Source organism: Mercenaria mercenaria, chromosome 16 (assembly GCF_021730395.1).
Source record: "Mercenaria mercenaria strain notata chromosome 16, MADL_Memer_1, whole genome shotgun sequence".
NCBI classification, from domain to species: Eukaryota; Metazoa; Mollusca; class Bivalvia; order Venerida; family Veneridae; genus Mercenaria; species Mercenaria mercenaria.
Genome location: NC_069376.1, coordinates 21,001,525 through 21,019,819, shown reverse-complemented (window position 1 = coordinate 21,019,819; position 18,295 = coordinate 21,001,525). Strand labels below are relative to the sequence as shown.

At 33.9% G+C, this 18,295-nt stretch overlaps 1 protein-coding gene across 4 annotated transcripts in view; it reads right to left on the bottom strand.

The window, feature by feature from the left end:
* LOC123540115 (insulin receptor substrate 1-B-like) overlaps positions 1-2,793 on the bottom strand; it is a 164,924-nt gene extending 162,131 nt beyond the window's left edge. For all 4 annotated transcript variants that reach the window (XM_053526335.1, XM_045324910.2, XM_053526337.1 and 1 more), the window contains exon 1: positions 2,256-2,793. In XM_053526335.1, the coding sequence (XP_053382310.1) occupies positions 2,256-2,339 (84 nt within the window). In that variant the 5' untranslated portion in view covers positions 2,340-2,793. The remainder of the gene's footprint in view (positions 1-2,255) is intronic.
* Positions 2,794-18,295: the final 15,502 nt, after the last annotated feature.

The window sequence follows — 18,295 nt, the reverse complement described above, 5'->3', positions numbered from 1 at the left end:
TGAGGCTCGGACCCACATCGATGAGGGGCAAGTGATTTGGAGCCAGTGACCTTAGCCACTTGGCCACGGTCACAATTTCAGAAGTCCTCCCCCGCCAGCCACGCCAAATGGCCAAAGGAAATCGGGCATTGATCCAAAGTGGAAACCAGCGTTTCCCTGGATGACAGTCTCAGATTGTGTTAATTTACATGTATGTACAACAAACAGTTGACATTTTCAAAAACTTCCGTAGGAATAGAAGACAAACTTTAAAGTACAATAAGATCTGTATGCAGTGCTAAATTTGTGTTGTTTTATGTACAATACATAGTAAATTATGAACATTTTTAGTAACTTAAAATTGATGAACTTTTAATTGTCATTCAGAAAATAAACTCCATAGGATTTTTATGACCCAATATCTTTTCTTGTACATGTAAATGATGCTTATTAATCACTGAAAATACCACTATGTTTTTCACTCTGAAATGCACCAGAATGCACCAAAATGAGTTGTAGTAACACAAAATTTTCTGGGGTGATCCCCATACCCCCCATGCGGGAGGGGACACCCCTCCCCCACCCACCCCTTTCATCGTCAAAAAAAATCCTTCTGCAACATGCCTTCAGAAATTCCTGGCTAGAACCCTGCTTTTCAAAGCTGCCAATACTTTACATGCTATAGGTTTAACTGCCAATAATGTCACATATCAATTGGCCATTTAAATTCAAATAAAATTTACATTATCGAAAGGGAATTAATTCCTCATTAATTTATGTAAAAGTTATCAAATAATTTTCAAACTTATGAATTTTCTGGTGAAAACCGAAGTATGTACTGTACACAATCTATTAGTGATGGGACATCGGTTGGAAAACTCCAGCCGATTATCGGTTGGAATCGGTTAGCAAACCGATGCGATGTATCGGAAAAATAATCGGTTGAATGTTATTTATTTTCATACTTGTTTATTCAGATAGTCATGTCTTTAAAATCACTGTTTTACTTAAAATTCATATGCTCTTTTGAAAAATAAAGAACTACCATTAATCAGATGTTTTAAAGCTGGTTCCTGGTAAACAGAAACTTGTTTAGTAATGACTAATTAGTTGCAGACAGGGAAACAACAATAAATTGCAATCTGGTGTACATGTATCATAGACTCATAGCTGTCATTTGTGACAGTTGACTGGTATACCTGTACCTGTAACATATCTAGCATACAGCAAGGAAGTACAGATATTTCAGTCTTTCTCTGGCTGACAAAAATAGTGATTGTAGAAAATCATTAAATGAATTCAGTTATTTTTCCGGTAATATAAATATTTTCATACAATGCTTACCATAGCCTGACACTACTGAGTAGCACCATGTTCCAACTGCTTGTTGCTATGGCATATAACAATGTCATGAAGCTTGGTAAAAAATGATCAGATAAAAATCAGAGTTTAATCTGTTTCTATAAGAACACTGGTCAGCGGTACTGGGTAAACGGAATTTCGGCAGAAAAAAATCAAGACAACTGGATGGCAACTGCAACTGCATAAAAACACCAAAGTTCTTTCCATTGAAATTACATTATGGACATGGAAATTTGACGGCATTAGTGTCCAGTTTCAACAGATAAATTCCCTCGGGCATACCGTTGTAAAATACGAAAATTTATCAAAGTTTCTCTAATTTATTTTGCCCCACTTTTATTGACGCTATGGACGCCGCCATGTTGACAGCTGTGCCTAACTGTAAGATGTTAAATCCATTTTCATTGGATAACTGAAACGAAATACTAACGTTTGATTGTCGGCATACTTCTGTTTTATCCATTATGTATGCAGGTAGTCCATATTTCGGATATTTCTAGGTAAACATAAATTCTCACGCACCGTATTTCCCTTCGGAAACATTCGTTCATACCCGTGTAGATTCGTACCCGCTATCGACTCTGAGAAAACATAATCGATTATCGGAATCGGTTGGACTTTTCTAGCCGTCAATCGATTATATCCGCTAATCGGCCCATCACTACAGTCTATGTTAACTGCATGTACACAGCCTCAGTATGCGCAAGCGATAAAACCAATAATTTTACATGACTGTCACTGTGATGTATCCTCCATTATTTTAGTCCCTCGAAGTTTTGACATTTAAATTGCCCCGTCACAAATATAAAACAATCTGAATGTCTAATTATCTGACTAGATTATTCAATAGACAAGACTATGCAAATAGTAAAAATACGCGTACTGTAAAACATAAATAAACAACTAACAATTACCTTTAACTTTTTAAGGTATCCTTGCTTCACAATGTCCGAACCAGGACTCTCTCTGTACATACCAACTCGTCTTATCTGCTCCATTTTAAATACTGTATTTTGTAGCTCTACTTAATTGTTAGACTACTGAGTACTGTAGTCTGTACATTAATTATTTTTTAAAAACCTGTTCAACTCTTTAACAGATCAAGTAGCTTCCATTGTTAAGCAGTAAGTAGTTAAGTGAAAATAAAAAAAGTGTTCATTTTTCCAAAACTGTCAACAAGTTGAACCCACCTGTTCTCTGTAATATTCAGTATAAGCAACATGTTTACATACAAGCAAAAAAAAAAAAGAAACCGCACGTTCCTAAAACAAGGACAACCTTTCTCTGTTGGATTTTCACTTTCTTAATTATCAGTAACTAATGACTAAATAACTTGATTTCATGTGTATAGTTTTGCACGACATAGTTTGATAGCAATGTATCCGTATGTGTCAAATTTTTTATCCGGAACCTTCGTAGATATTTCCAACGAGGTGGCCATCTTTGTCGTAGATCACGTGATTATTTTTTTTGACTTGTAAACAAGTAGAGCGCATGCGTACACGGGCGGTATGCACAGTAATGTATATTTATGTAAGAAATGGTGCAAAATGTGGCGTAATGATGCATAATAAAAGATGTAAATAACTTAAGATTCCCATTTGAGATAAAAACATTTTTCCACTAATATTAATTTACGGATGTAGTATTATACAGAAGGGTAGATTCAAATTAATTAATTGAAAACTTCGTGTAGTTTTATAACTATGAGTACCTCACGGCGTTTCTATTTTTTCACAATTTATTTTCCTTTTCTTAATTGTAAACTGAAATATGAAGAAATAATTTATAATTTCATGTGTCATACATTTGTACTTATGTTATTCAAAACATATGGGAGGCCATTACCGATAATGTTAGGCCCTTTCCTATATCTAGTCATACCGATATATGTAAAAAATATCAGTAGCATATTCTCCTTTTTTAAAAAGAGAAGAAATACGATGTTAGACCAATAGTTGACTTGTTGGTGCATGGCATGAGTAGATTGAAATGCAAGGGTAATACAGAAGTCCCCTACTGTTGGAAACTTTGTTAGTGTTCGTCCCTTGTGGTTGTTGGTGGAAAATGCTTCAAGGCAATTAGGAGCTAAAAAACTATTTTTACTTTAATTTCAATTGTGACCTTGACCTTTGACCATCAAGCATGGGTCATGTATGCAACATATTGTCTGGTCACGAAGAACATTTGCATGTAGTGGTAAGAAAATACTTCTTAAGGAGAGAGTTTCAAATAAGCTTGGCTTTCTACTCAATCCTTCATACTGTAATTATGTTACGTTTCATGTTGTAAATATATATGAATAAAATATTGTTTAAACCAAATACTTCAATGCATATAAAAGTTATGGCGTGGAAACATTTTTTACTTGACTTTAAACAATGACTTTTGACCTTTAACCGACAAGCATAGATCATGTGTTGTGGGTAGCACTAAGATAATCCATCAATGATCAATGAATATATAAAAGTTATGGAGCAGAAACAATTTTAACTTGACCTTCAATAGAGACCTTGTCCTATGACCTACAAGCATATGTCATGTCCATGCATATCTACATATTGCTCTCTATTCACATACCAAGTTTTATGAACCTCGCTTGAATATTTTGTGTGTGTGTGTGTGTGGGGGGGGTTACTTGGAGCTAAGAATATCTTTTTTTGCCTTCTATGGAAGTCAGTATATTTTTCAGAACTTGAAAGCCAGATTTTTTTCAGAGTAAACCAAAGATAATTTCTTTTTTCTCTCTCAAAAACATTTTTGTTATGCATCTGTATTTATGTTATTCAAAACTAACAAGAAATAGCTAAATGCAAGTTTCTTAACAGAAAGCAATTTGACCCAAATTACAATTCTTTATTTTGAGCACAGTAATAAACTTCTCTGAGCAAAAACGGTTAAAAACAATGGCATTTAATGTTCATTTACATAAATTATATAGTTGATACCTAAAAACAAGCAAATATCCCCACCGAATGGGTTTGTGTGTGTTTAGTTTAGGAATGGCAAAGAAATATATCCGGCAAAAAGGGCAAAAAGTTAAGGGTGTTACTAAGAAGCAAATAATTTCATAAATCTTGGGGATTTACCACTTCACATGTTAATAAATATTCATGGAAGGTTTTAAAAATAAAATAAAAAAGATGAAAAATTTGGGGGGGGGGGGGCGGGGGCGTTGCGGAGGGCGGTGACCGGGTGAGAGTACAAAACTTCAGATGTTGATAATAAATATTGATGGAAAATAAAAAAAAATGGATAAAAAATGTTGATATGGGCGGTGGGAATGACTGGGTGAAGTAGTGAGGTGGTGGAAGGGTTTAACTTTGCATGTTGATAAATATTCATGGAAGGTTTAAGATTTAAAAAAAATGAAAATAGAAAATTATGGGGTGGGGGAGGGGGAGGGCATGTGACCAGGGCGGTGGGGATGACCGAGTGTGGGTACACAACTTCACATGTTGACAATAAATATTCATGGAAAAAATGAAAGAAGTTTAATGAAATTCTCCGAAGGCGGAGGTATAATAAAAAGCAAATGCTAGGTTTAAAGTTCCATACTGTAAGAAACATTTTCTTACTCAACATATCAAACAAGGCAGTCGTTAACACCGATGGATGCTCCCCGAAGCAAATATCCAAAAAGGGGAGGGGGCAATTTAAAAATACAGGGTCATACAGAGTAATAGTTCTTAGTTACTGCCCCCCCCCCCCCCACCCCGCCCCCGCCTCAATGTGTTCTAAAAGAATTTAAAGTTTGAAGAAAGTATCTCTTATAGTTAAGGAGAGATGCCCTGGACAAAGCTTTTAACATAAATAGTAAATGGAGGTAATTAATAATGAGGCAAGCTAGAGTTATGGTTCTTGTACTGCACTTCCTCTTACTGACCTCTATAAATGTGTAAAGTATTAGATCGACTATACATATATACTTTTCAAGTAATACACCGGAAAAGTTTTCAAACATAAAAGGAGATAATTTAAAAATAGGGTAAGCAAGAGTTATTGTTCTTTGACAATATACTCCTTCTCACTGATTTCTGTCAATATGTAAAGTATTAAGTTACTAGTAATCCGTCATTAGTGTACATATAGTTTTCAAGTTATGCTCTGGATAAGTTTTTTCAGATAAGGGGAGATAACTCAAAAATGTGGTCAACAAGATTTATGTTTCTTTGACACTGCACATCCTCTAACTGACCTCTATCTATATGTACAGTATCTAGTCAATCCCTTCAATAGTTTCGGACTTAGGCTCGGGACAAGCTTTTTACAAAAAGGGAGATAATTCAAAAATGTGGTCAACTACAGTTATAGGTCCTAGTTATTGCACTTTCTTTCAATGATCTCACTATTTGTGTGAAGTATCAAGTCATTCCTTCTTATAGCTTTCAAATTATGCCCAGGACAAACGTTTTTCACATAAGGGGAGATAACTAAAACATGGGGTCAGCTAGAGTTATGGCTTTTGACACTGCTCTTCCTCTCACTGATCTCTATCAATATTTAAAGTATCAAGTCAATTCCTTTTATAGTTTTGGACTTAGGCTCCGGATAAAATTTTTACAAAAAGGGAGATAATTTAAAAACAAGACCACATAGAGTTATGGTTCCTTATCACTGCACTTCCTCTCAATAAGCTCTATCATTTTGTGAAGTTAAAACTTAATGGAGTCCATCATTTTGTAAAGTTTCAATGAAATGACATTAATACTTTTCAAGTAATACTCCAGACAAGCATTATTTTGTATAATAAAAGGAAATAATTCAAAAACAAGGTAAAGCAGAGTTATGGTTCTTTGGCACTGCACTTTGTCTTAATGGCCTCTATGATTATGTGAAGTTTCAATCAAATGCCATTAATACTTTTCAAGTTATACTCCGGACAAAAGAGTGACGGACGGACGGACGGACGGACGGAAGGACGAACAAATCGGCAACTATATGCTCGCCCTTCGGGGAGCATAAAAGCTGCTTCTTGTTTCCTTAATTCAGTGCCATTTCTATTACACTTGTTCTGTCTGGTATAATGGTTTAATAGAAGTCTTAAAAAACAAGTGGGCTTCCGTGGCCGAATGGTTAGGGTCGCAGACTTCAAATCACTTGCCCCTCATCGATGTGGGTCTGAGCCTTACTCGGGGCGTTGAATTCTTTTTGTGAGGAAGCCATCCAGTTGGCTTACAGAAGATCGGTGATTCTACCCAGGTGCCCGCTCGTGGCGAAATAATGCACTGAGAGACACCTGGGGTCTTCCTCCGCCATCAAAGCTGTAAAGTCGCCATATGATCTAAAATTGTGTCGGTGCGACGTTAAACCAACAAAATAAAATAAATAAAAAAACAAAGTGAAAAGAACTCAAAATAAGTTATTTAGGTTTTTATGCTTTATGTTGATTCAAGAGCCCTTATAGATCTTGAACATTTTAAATTCATAAATCGGTTGTCAGTTAGCAAGAGAGTTGAACAAATCATGCTGTGTCATATCTTTAAGGTTAAAAACAAACTAGCCCCAGATAATTGTGCCGGTGCAACGTTAAACCCAACAAAAACAAACTAGCCCCAGATAATTGTGCCGGTGCAACGTTAAACCCAACAAAAACAAAAACAAAAAAAGCCCGTCTGTGTGGAAACAATTTACTTTAATACAGGAAGATGTACAATCATACAAAGACTTTATAGCATCAGACATTCAACGATATATACACCTCTATGTACAGAATCATATGCTTTTCTGAAATCGATAAATGCTGCGAACGTTGAACGTTTATGTTTGATTCTAGTTTCAATTAAATTTATTTAAGACGATAAATGATCTATAGTACTCCTATAAAACAGAAGTATCATTCCTAAATATCTCATATGGAAAAACATTATAGCCTGAAGACTTTCCACTTTTTGCTTTAAAGATTGCTTTGCGGACTTCCTGCACACTGATACTATTATTAAACGTTTCATCTGTCTCCAACGCACCATCGCTTTCAACACAGATTTCCTCAGCAATATCCTCTATGTCAACTACACTATACCGATCTGAAAAACTGCACTTCCATTTATCTAAGACCGTTGTTTTATTTTAACAGTCAATGTAGCCATTTTCAGACACAACTTCCATAAGTATAGAATGTTTTTTGCAGGAATCTTACTCCAATCTTACCAAAAGATTTCCAAAATTTATCTTAATCTGTAAGAAGTCTATAAGACATATGAAAGTATAAGATGTAGAGTGCACTTTACTTGCTGTTTTTTGTGTTTTTACATTACATGAAAACATGTTTGTTGATGCTTATATACCACATTATCTCTACTATAAGCAGTATATTTAAACTATATAAAACATGTTTGTCTGGAAGCACACTGCAGCTGTGTCATTATAATTTTTACTATTATTTATTGTTTATTGAAGTCTCATCTACATACATTGCATATAAATTTTTACACATACATATATCTATTCTATAACAGAATTAAAAGAGACTAGTATCAAGACTGTGCATATTTATATTAAAACATTATATCGCAACATTAGAGACATAGAAAGTTTGCCAGTTGTTACACATAATACGAGGGTGGGATCCCAACCAAAAAAACTACTACCCAACGTCTAGAGAAAAGAAAGAGAACAAAAATATATATAGCTAAGTCAATAAAAGGGGCATAACATTGTAGACATGCAAAATAGAGTTATGAAACCTGATAAATGCATTTAAGATCATCACAGTGGACAAGTTGTTGGGATTTTAATCCATTATCATTAGTGGGTAATAGACATTTGAGAGGAGTGTGAACACGTTTCACAGGGACCATCTCAACATAATTTTATTATATGATGGGCGATAGGGGAAATGCGTAAACACTATGCGGTGAGGGATGTAGATTTGGCTTAGTCTGTTCGTCTGTTCGTCAGAGAAACTTTGAAATACACATACTGTAAACCGTCATGAAAATGTGCATTCTCATCAATCAGAGGTTCGCCAAAAACCCGAGAACTACGGAACCATGATAAACCTCTGGTATGCGAAAATGGAAATTGTGTAGGATTGATATTCACCATTAGGAGTTACACGCTCGAGATACAGTATATCTATCTGAGCACAAAGTGCTCAAAGTGAGCTATTATGGTAGCACTGTATCAGTAGTCCTTCTTCATCCATCGTCGTCCGTAGTTTCACTGTTAATTTCACTGTTAATTTCACTGTTAACACTCTAGATTTTACAGTTTTAGTCCAATCGTCATAAAACTTAGTCAGAATGAAATTAAAAAATCTCAGCATTGGGCCATCTTACCTGAAATACTACGTGACTAGGTCAAATCATAGAAAAACCTTGTTTACACTCTTGATTGTTTTTCTACCGGATCTATATTAGGTCTTGCCAGAATTTTTCTCTTAATAAAATGCCCACCAAGTTTAAACTGTATTACCTAGGGTCAAAAATTAATGCCAGTATTTTCTATTGGATCTTATGAAACCGGGTCAGAATATTTGTCTTTATCAAATGTAGGTTAATTCTGAAATTGGGTGAAAAACTAGGTCACTAAGCCAAATAATAGAAAGCCTTTTAAACATTCTAGAGACTGAATTGTTTACCTGTTCTATATGAAACATAGTCAAAAAGTTCTCTTAATCAATTTTAGGCAGATTGAAACTTGGTCATCTAGCGTTAAAAGGTATGTCAGTAAATTAAGTAATAGAAAAACATTCTTAACACTCTAGATGCCATATTTTCTTATGTTTCTCTTGATAAATCGCAGAACAATTTTAAACTAGAACTGTGTCCACTGGACACAGATGCCCCCACATGCTGTGCCATCCTCTAAATAGTAAAGCTTTTAGTACAGACCATCTTCACATGAATGATGTTCGACTAAAAGTTTGAAGCAAATTGTATTCAGATAAGGTTGTGCATCTGAGCAACATTGAATCCATTCCTTTAAAAAGGTGCATGAGGAGTTGAACACACCAAATTTCTTCACTATGGCCTAATTTGTGAAATTAAGAAAGGGCCATAATATCTACAAAAAAAAATAGCCAGAGAAAAAAAGTCCATTATTTATGGTCATCTTCACTTAAAGGTCTTTCATCTGCGAAACTTTCAGACATATCCTTTCAAATCTAGCAAAACATAGTCACTGTATAGTCATCTGCACATAAAGCTTATTCATCTGTGAAAGTTTGAAGCAAATTAGGCTACTAGCGTTGGAGGAGTTGGACGCGCAAGAATTTCTCTATATTCTATCCAGCAAAACTATCAAAGGGCCATTACAGCAGTAAAAGTAGCCACAGAAAAAAATCCTTCCTTTCTGGTCATTTACACATTAAGCTTGTTCATCTGTGCAATTATGACGCAAATCAGGCTAATACTATAATAGTGTGGGAGGAGTTGGACACACAACATTTCGGGATGTAGGGACGGACGTACAGACATAAAGGGCATAATTTCGGGTTATCTGGGATATAAAACTAGGCCACTAGGTCATATCATCGAAAACATTCCTAACGCTCTTAAAGCCTATTTTCTACCAGATCTGCATAAAAATGGTCAGAAAATAAGTTCTTTATAAAGTCTGTGTAACTAGGTCGATATGTTAAATCATAGGGAAATCTTTTAGCAATATAGAGGCAATATTTTCTGTTTGATCCATTTGAAATTTAGTCAGAATTTTTATCTTTATGAAGTCTAAATCAGTTTCAATAGTGTGCTTTGCGGGATTAAAAACTAGGTAACTTTGTCAAATCATAGACAAACTTCCTTAACAATCTAACCTAGTATCCTGCATTCCAATATATCGTCCGACATTGTGTGAAGATAAACATTCCAATAAAGTCACAATACGATTGCATTGGGACATAATTTCAATCTCTGGAGTATTCAAAGCGAAACTGTTTACATCGGACGACGACGACGGACTACGGACACTGGGCGATCACACTAGCTCTTGACCACTTATCTCAGATGCATAACTTGTAATGTTGAACAACATTTCAGTGAAGTATAATGACGTAGGTCACAGCATTTTGGCGATATGTATAACACAAATTTTCTCTGACGGACAGAAGCTAGACGTTATCGTCATCATGAGCATGTATTTCCTACCGCAGTCTACCTAGCTGAGATGGTCCCTTAAAATATCGACCGTCCTGGTGTATGAGTGAATCATTTGAGACACTCGATGAGCACTTCGCTTGTAGGACTAAAAAGACATTCATTGTTCCCACCAAACGAACAGTGCGGAGCCCGATCAAGGAATCTCGCCCACGAACATAAGTAAAATCAGGCATATATTTGGGAGTATGCACTACATGCAACTGTAAAAAATCTAAAATAGCATACAACTTCGAAACAGACAGATTGGCAAACTTTCTTTGCAATCATATAAAATATTTTGTATTTAAACAAGTAACATATAATATCCACCATCTAAAATAAATAACTTATTTATAAAGTTTCATTTTAAAAACAAAGTACATATATATTGTAATATCTAGTTCTTAAAATATTTTTTTCAATCTAAATCTATAACTGCGAGTTTTTACTATACAGTGAATTATTACGGTCCTTCAGTATATTGCATTACCCTGATCATATCCGAGTGGGTAAACACGAATCTAAATCGGTGCATTACAGTTAACATTAACAGAGCTTGCTTTTACAAAAAGAGCATTTTCTCGGACAAATACAAAGGACAATCTAATATGATATGCATTTATTTGATTCATATCAAAACAGTTTTGTTTGTAAAACATTTATCAGCGCAAAATGTAGAGTACATGCTACATGTTTATATGCCACATTATTTGTTTTGTACTATCAACACATATTTGTAGAAAGTTTATCAGTGCAAAATATAGGGAAAAACAACTTTTATTTCCTCCAATTCTGAAGAGCATAACATATATACATAGTAACACCATATACATGTATACATGCACCTCGACACATATATACAAACATAATGTAAACAAGTAAAGTTATTGCTTCTGACACTTTAGCTATAGAAGTACAGATTGATTTCAACCTTATAATAAAATCTATAATTATCTAAGCATCGAATGCATCTGGACTTCGAAATCAAAAACATAAATCCGATGTATTGAGCTCACGAAAACGACAATACCAATTAATAACCTTAATCTCAGTCTACATGCGAAACATTGTATATATAGCTTTACCAATGATATAAGGGAAGTGCTTTAGTCCATTAATTTGAAGTATGCTTACATTTTAAGTTGTGAGAACAGTAATGATCATATTATTATGTTGTAAATATTTATTATATGTAAGTAATGTCATTTCAAATCAGAACGATTTCTGTTATCCGCTCATTATGAAAATATGTATAGCTTAAATTTTTCTGTTTAATTTTTGTTCACTTTCATTCATGTATTTATTTACTTCATGTATTTGTTTACTCTGTTTATTTCGATATGTGTAATTGTTGTCAATTGTCTGTATTACATGTTTCTCATTTTATGGTGGAATAAAATTTCCTATCTATCCGTACACTATCAAGAACCCACAATATTACAGTATCAAACAGAATACATAATGCCAAGAAAACACCTAGGTAAATGCCTGCGTACGTGCAAAACGGTCGGACGTACGTATGCTAGACCGGTCGGACAAACCTTACGGTACCTAGAGAACTGGTTTTATGAAACGATTCTTATGTGTAAAATGGACTTATTATAATAACACAACATATACAACACAGAGACAATTAATTATGTAGAAGAAAAAAAAAAAACATTAGTCATTAACTGATACTAAACAGCCATTCAATATCTTAGTGTAAATTGCAACACATACACCGCAAAAGTTTGGCAATGTTATAATGTTTCAAGCAGTATCCATTCGTTTCTGCAGCCATTCTTATGAAGTACCAACATAACTCCTTTGGAGACAAGGAAATTATTTGTATGAACCTCATAATACCACACTCTTATTATAGCTCCCATAACTGAAGCTGAATGAAGTAATTCTCCGTACAAAAGCAAATCACGTGCACAGTTACTTTGCTTGTCATAATTTAAAAATCGTGTCAGCCTATGTAAAAAAAGTCTGCTTAGCTAGATATCTAGTAGCGAGATGACATAGCTGTCCAAAGAACACGAGAATTTTATAAACAATAATTGTCTTCATGGAATTTAGATAAATGGCACTTAAGGATGTAGGAACTAATTTTTTCTAACGTTACTCTGTGAGCTTGAAGAACATTAGCTTCCAAGACAAACAAGAGGAGAAAAAGCACAGGTCACCGAATTCGTTTTAATTTTTTAGGGCATTTTCTTCACCCACTGTTTAAGGATTTCTGAAATTTTGTAAAACTGAAAAAATGGTGGTACTTCATAAAACATATAATACACCATTTAATGTTATAGGGATTTCAGGTCTTACAGGTTAATATGAATACAAGGTCAGTGATGTCAGTATTATATAAGCATAAATGTCACTAACAAATCTCTTTCCTTTTTTATATGTTGACATGATTACTCCACCCACTTTATTTTCAATGAAAAAAAAACGTATTTAGAAATTTTAGATCTATAAAAAATATTCTGATTTTAAGATTTTCAAAATATTTTGCAGCTTTAATGACACACAAAAATGCTTCAAAATGGAAAGAAAAAAGTTGGTGTCACCGTGCATCTAAGAGATTTATTAAGAAAATGCTGTTAAAAACTGGTGAATTTTGATATGTTTTGTTCTTTTAATTTTAATAAATATTTTCTAGATAATATGAAGTGATATCTTGAAAACTTTTCTTCCAATTATAGCTTATCATTATATGTATCAGTCAGGAAAATATCAAAACCAAACCTGATCTACTTTAATAAATATTTGAAATTACCTACCCCTACCCCACTGAAAATCTTACGTCACTTTTAGGCAAATGTCAGCCAAAAATAATTGTGAAAGTTTTTTTTTTCGCAAAAGTAGAATCTGTTTGGTTAAATGGTACATCACTAGCCATATTTTAATTATTTAGCTTTCATTTTTTGGCAAAATAGTTTTTAGAAAGTAATATTCGAAGAAACATTTTTCAAAATGGCGGATATCCTGATAAAAACGCTCGTAAATCCTTAAGCAAAAGTCCGTATTAGTATTTGCCCTAGAGCGTTGCATGACTTTTACACAAAATCTAGGCTAAAATATCATGTTCTGAATACACACTCCAAAGTTCACAGCCGTACAAAGATTTCGGTAATATGACTGAATTATAAATAGTTCTCAAAGTGATAGGATTCAGTGACAATATGTTTATTCTTGTATTAGAAATGTTCCCCGAAGTTTGATACATGCTTCCGAATTAGTTTATTTATTGACATGATATGTGTATAGTGATCAGCTTCTGTATCTGCTCATCTCCCAGTTTGAATGTTCGATTTGACTTTGAACTTTCATTTTCATTAAGGCAGTGGCTAGGTAGCCGGTTCCGGCTACCTAGACCTTTAGTCTACGTAGCCGGTTCCGGCTACCTAGACTAAACGTCTAGGTAGCCGGCTCTATATATACATATCATATATGCACATGTAAGTAAAGGTAGCCGGCTTTAATAAACTGTATCTATAAAGGATTATAAGGATCATTAAATTAGTTAAATAAAATACATTTCTTCTGATTTATTATTAATTGTTTGTGGTTTACCTGTTTATTTGCCGTATTTACGCACTCATATCGGCGAACATTTTGTTATGTTAGAATGTACTCGATACATATTCGAGATACAGCGATTCATTCCTAAAAGAAAACAAAACAAACAGTTTTAAAAAGGCAAAACAAAGAGCATCATCGTATATTAAATGATGCGACTCTACTGAACATAACGACGTTGGATCATTTCGTGTGCCTTTTTTAAGTGAAAATTTTAAGTGATCATTACTTTCGCACTTCTATGTGCGTCTTTAATAATTATCTAATTACTTACTAATTTCTTCTCCGATTTGTCTACAATTCAATGATCTTTATTGGTTCTAATTGTTTGTTTGAACATATGAGCTCATTATTCTAAGGTAGCGTGATAAATGTGAAATGTAAAATTACATAATTACATGTATATATCAAAAGACCTAATTCTAAAGGATCGCCGACAATTGAAATCATCGATCAAAACTGGTGTATTTTTTTTACATTTATAACAAACTACAAAAATTCATTTAAAATTTTACTTTTAATTATAAACATGCCATTTAAACACGCCGATGACGATAACGACACTTTGATCATTTGTTGATAACATAACAAAATATCGGCCGATATGATACGAGTGCATAAATACGGCGAAATAAACAGGTAAATCACAAATAGTAAATAATAAGTCACAAAAAATGTAATTGATTTAACTAATATAATGATCCTTTATAACAAAATTTATTAAAGCCGGCTACCATGACTTACGTGTTAATATATGATATGTATATATATAGAGCCGGCTACCTAGACCTTTAGTCTAGGTAACCGGAACCGGCTACGTAGACCTTTGGTCTAGGTAGCCGGAACCGGCTACCTAGCCACTGCCTTTCATTAAAGACTATAACAGCACATTTATTAGCATTATAACGGAATCTCCAACGCTTTGAATAGTGGTATATACGCATTTCAAGCAGTTATATGAAAATGATGCCATCAAGCTTACATTCGCATCTGCCGGAATTTCTGCAACATACCATTCTTAAACTTGTTAATCACAAACTCAAATCAACAAATATTTCAAACATCAAAACAGCCTTCACTTCAAGGTTTTATCTCTAATGACAGATTTTGACCCTGGCAAGTTCGAATCTGTGGCTGGAAACTACCAACTGCTACCTTATCGTTACAGACCGGAAAATTTGGCCCACACTATCACCATCAATTTACAAGTACCCATTCCCGGTAAGAAAAATAGTTCAACATACTTTTAATATGTACTAATGGCGCAGTAATTTATTACGAATAACTATCGGCTGCATGCATTTACTTAACATCTTTTTATTTTACAGGGGGTTTGAATGCATAACTGTATATATCACCAAATCGCAGTATCATATAATTTTATTGATGATATGGTTAGCCGAATCAAATCCTATATATGTATTGGGTTTCTAACTATCAAAGCGCTCTTAGCGCTTGTGCCATTTTTTGGAATGGATTCTTTTCATACACGTACTAACATAAATCACCTTCCATCAGTACTGTACTATCAATACTTTATTATTGTTTTATCACCAAAACTGACCAAGCTATAACTGATTATCATCTATATGGTTGTTCTTTCCAAAACTGAACGGTTGCCATGGAAGCAGTGAAATATAGCTCAAAAGAGATTTTTTCATGGGAACATTTTTTTTTAAAAGAGTTGGTCTTGCCAAACAATTTGGTACCTATGAAAAAAAGTCTATCGGTGGAGGGGTGGGGGGGGGGGGGGACGTTTCTGGACCCCGAACTATTACTCTGATCTGGGTAGCAGTCAGTTTATATGTGACATTATTAATTCATTTTGTATTTGTTATTGTTGTCACCCCACTCTGATTTTTGTTTACATTTTTATTTTTATCAATGAGAAAGATGGCGTCGATTGAGATGACGGGGCGTTAAAATATAACCTGTGTAAGCAAACCTGGTACGTTAGAAAGAAAACCTCAAAAGTACAACATTATGTGTTACACTGGTATTGTACAATACCTGTTGTTTTTTTCTTTATACAAATTAAAGCTTAATATTTTGTGTTGGCTGTGCTTTCACGAAGACCTCTGTTTTCTTATTGCATTCGTTGTACCACATCCTTATCCACAAAGTACTGAATATTACAGGTGTCCATGAGTATTTTATCAATTTAGGAATAAGTTTTTTTATCTCTTCCCACCATCAGTTTCTCATAAATCCACCCCTTCCTCATTTCTGCATGAAGTGTGGAAGTAACAATATATTTCCCCTTAAATTTGTGTAAATTTAGAAAAAAATGCACCCCCCCCCCCAAAAAAAAAAAAAACAATCAACAAAACTTAAAAAAAACACACACAAAGGAGGAGTCCGCTTTCTGTATTTTTGACAAATTGGCTTTATCGTCGATTGTTTATTGCGATGTAAGGACAGGTTGATCAACACCTTAAGCATACAACAAGGTGGGTTTCAAGAAAAGCTAGGATTAGGAAGGATGTATTATGACGTCATTTGTCTTCCGTGAATGTGTTTATTTGTCAAGAAAAAACGCTTCGAATCTTCAACTGTGTTATTTGGATGGCAAGCGAGCATTTGATAACGTCTGGCACGATGGTTTACTCTATTAACTGACTAACGCAATAATGATGCCACAACATTAATTCGTTTAAAGAACTGTACATGAACGTTGCAAGCTGTGTGAAATATCAAGGTGTACAATCAGGTGACTTCCTAGTCCTGCAATGTTACAACCCGTTTTGTAATAAAGTTGCAAATTGTAATAATTATAACAAAACGGGTTGGAGTGCTTATTACATTTTGAACTGGACATGACAACCCGTTTTGTAATAAAATTGCAAAATGTAATAAATTTCTCAGAATGTGTGTAAACGAATTTGTGTTTTAGTTCTAGGGTTCACTATGTGAATAAAATTGAATGAGGTGAGGATGTCAGGTGGCGAACTTTTAGCATGCAATTTTACTCATTAATCGTAACTAAGAAGGTTATTGGTGAGCATAGCATCAAGGAAGTTTCTACAAAATGGTTAAGAGTGCTTATTACAAAGTGGAAATAAACAAAGCATCCCATTTTGTAATAAAGTTGCAAAATGTAATAAATTTATCAGTTAGTTGATACGCATTTGTGTTATAGTTCTAAGGTTCACTATGTGAATAAAAACATGTGAAGATGTAATGGGTCATACTTATGACAATTTGGCATTGACTATTTCCATAAAGGTAAAAAAATAAGTACTTAGAAATCAAAGCGGATACTCAAATTGTAATAATTATTACAAAACGGGTTAGAAAGCTTATTACAATGTGAAATGCACATCGCAACCCGTTTTGTAATAAAGTTACAAAATATAATGAATTTCTGAGTTAGTTGAAACGCACAAGTGTTACAGGTTCTAAGGTTCACTATGTGAATAAACGTGAAGGATGTGAAAATGTAATATGTCATACTTCAGACAATTTGGCACTAACTATTTACATAAAAGTAAAACAAACAAAAAAACACAAAAACAAGTATTTACAAAATCAATGAGAATACACAAATTGTAAAAATTATTATAGAACGTGTTAGAAAGCTTATTACAACGTGAAAGAGACATGGCAACCCGTTTTGTAATAAAGTTGCAAAATGTAATAAATTATTGAGATGCTTGAAACGCATTTGTGTCAGAGTTCTAAGTGTCACTATATGAATAAAAGTGAAAGATATGAAGATGTAATGTGTCATACTTATGACAATTTGACATTACCTATTTACATAAAAGTAGAAAAAACACAAGTATTTACAACATTAATGTGGATACTGAAATTGTAATAATTACTACAAAATGGGTTAGAACGCTTATTACAATGTGAATAGGACATCCGAACCCGTTTTGTAATAAAGTTGCAAAATGTAATAAATTTCTGAGATAGCTGTAACGCATAGTTCGAAGTTCACTATGTGTATAAAAGTAAAGGATGTGAAGATGTAGTGTGTAAAATTTACGACAATTCGCATTTTGTATTTACATCAAAGTGAAAGAAACAAGTATTTACAAAATCAATGATGATACCCAAATTGTAATAATTATTACAAAACAGGTTAGAAAGCTTATTACAATGTGAAATGGAAATCCCAACCCGTTTTGTAATAAAGTTGCAAAATGTAATGAATTTCTGAGTTAGTTGATACGCGTTTGTATCATATAGTTCTAAGGTTCACTATGTGAGTAAAAGTGAAGGATATGAAGATGTAATGTGTTATACTTATGACATTTTGACACTAACTATTTGCATAAAGGTAAAAAAACAAGTACTTACAA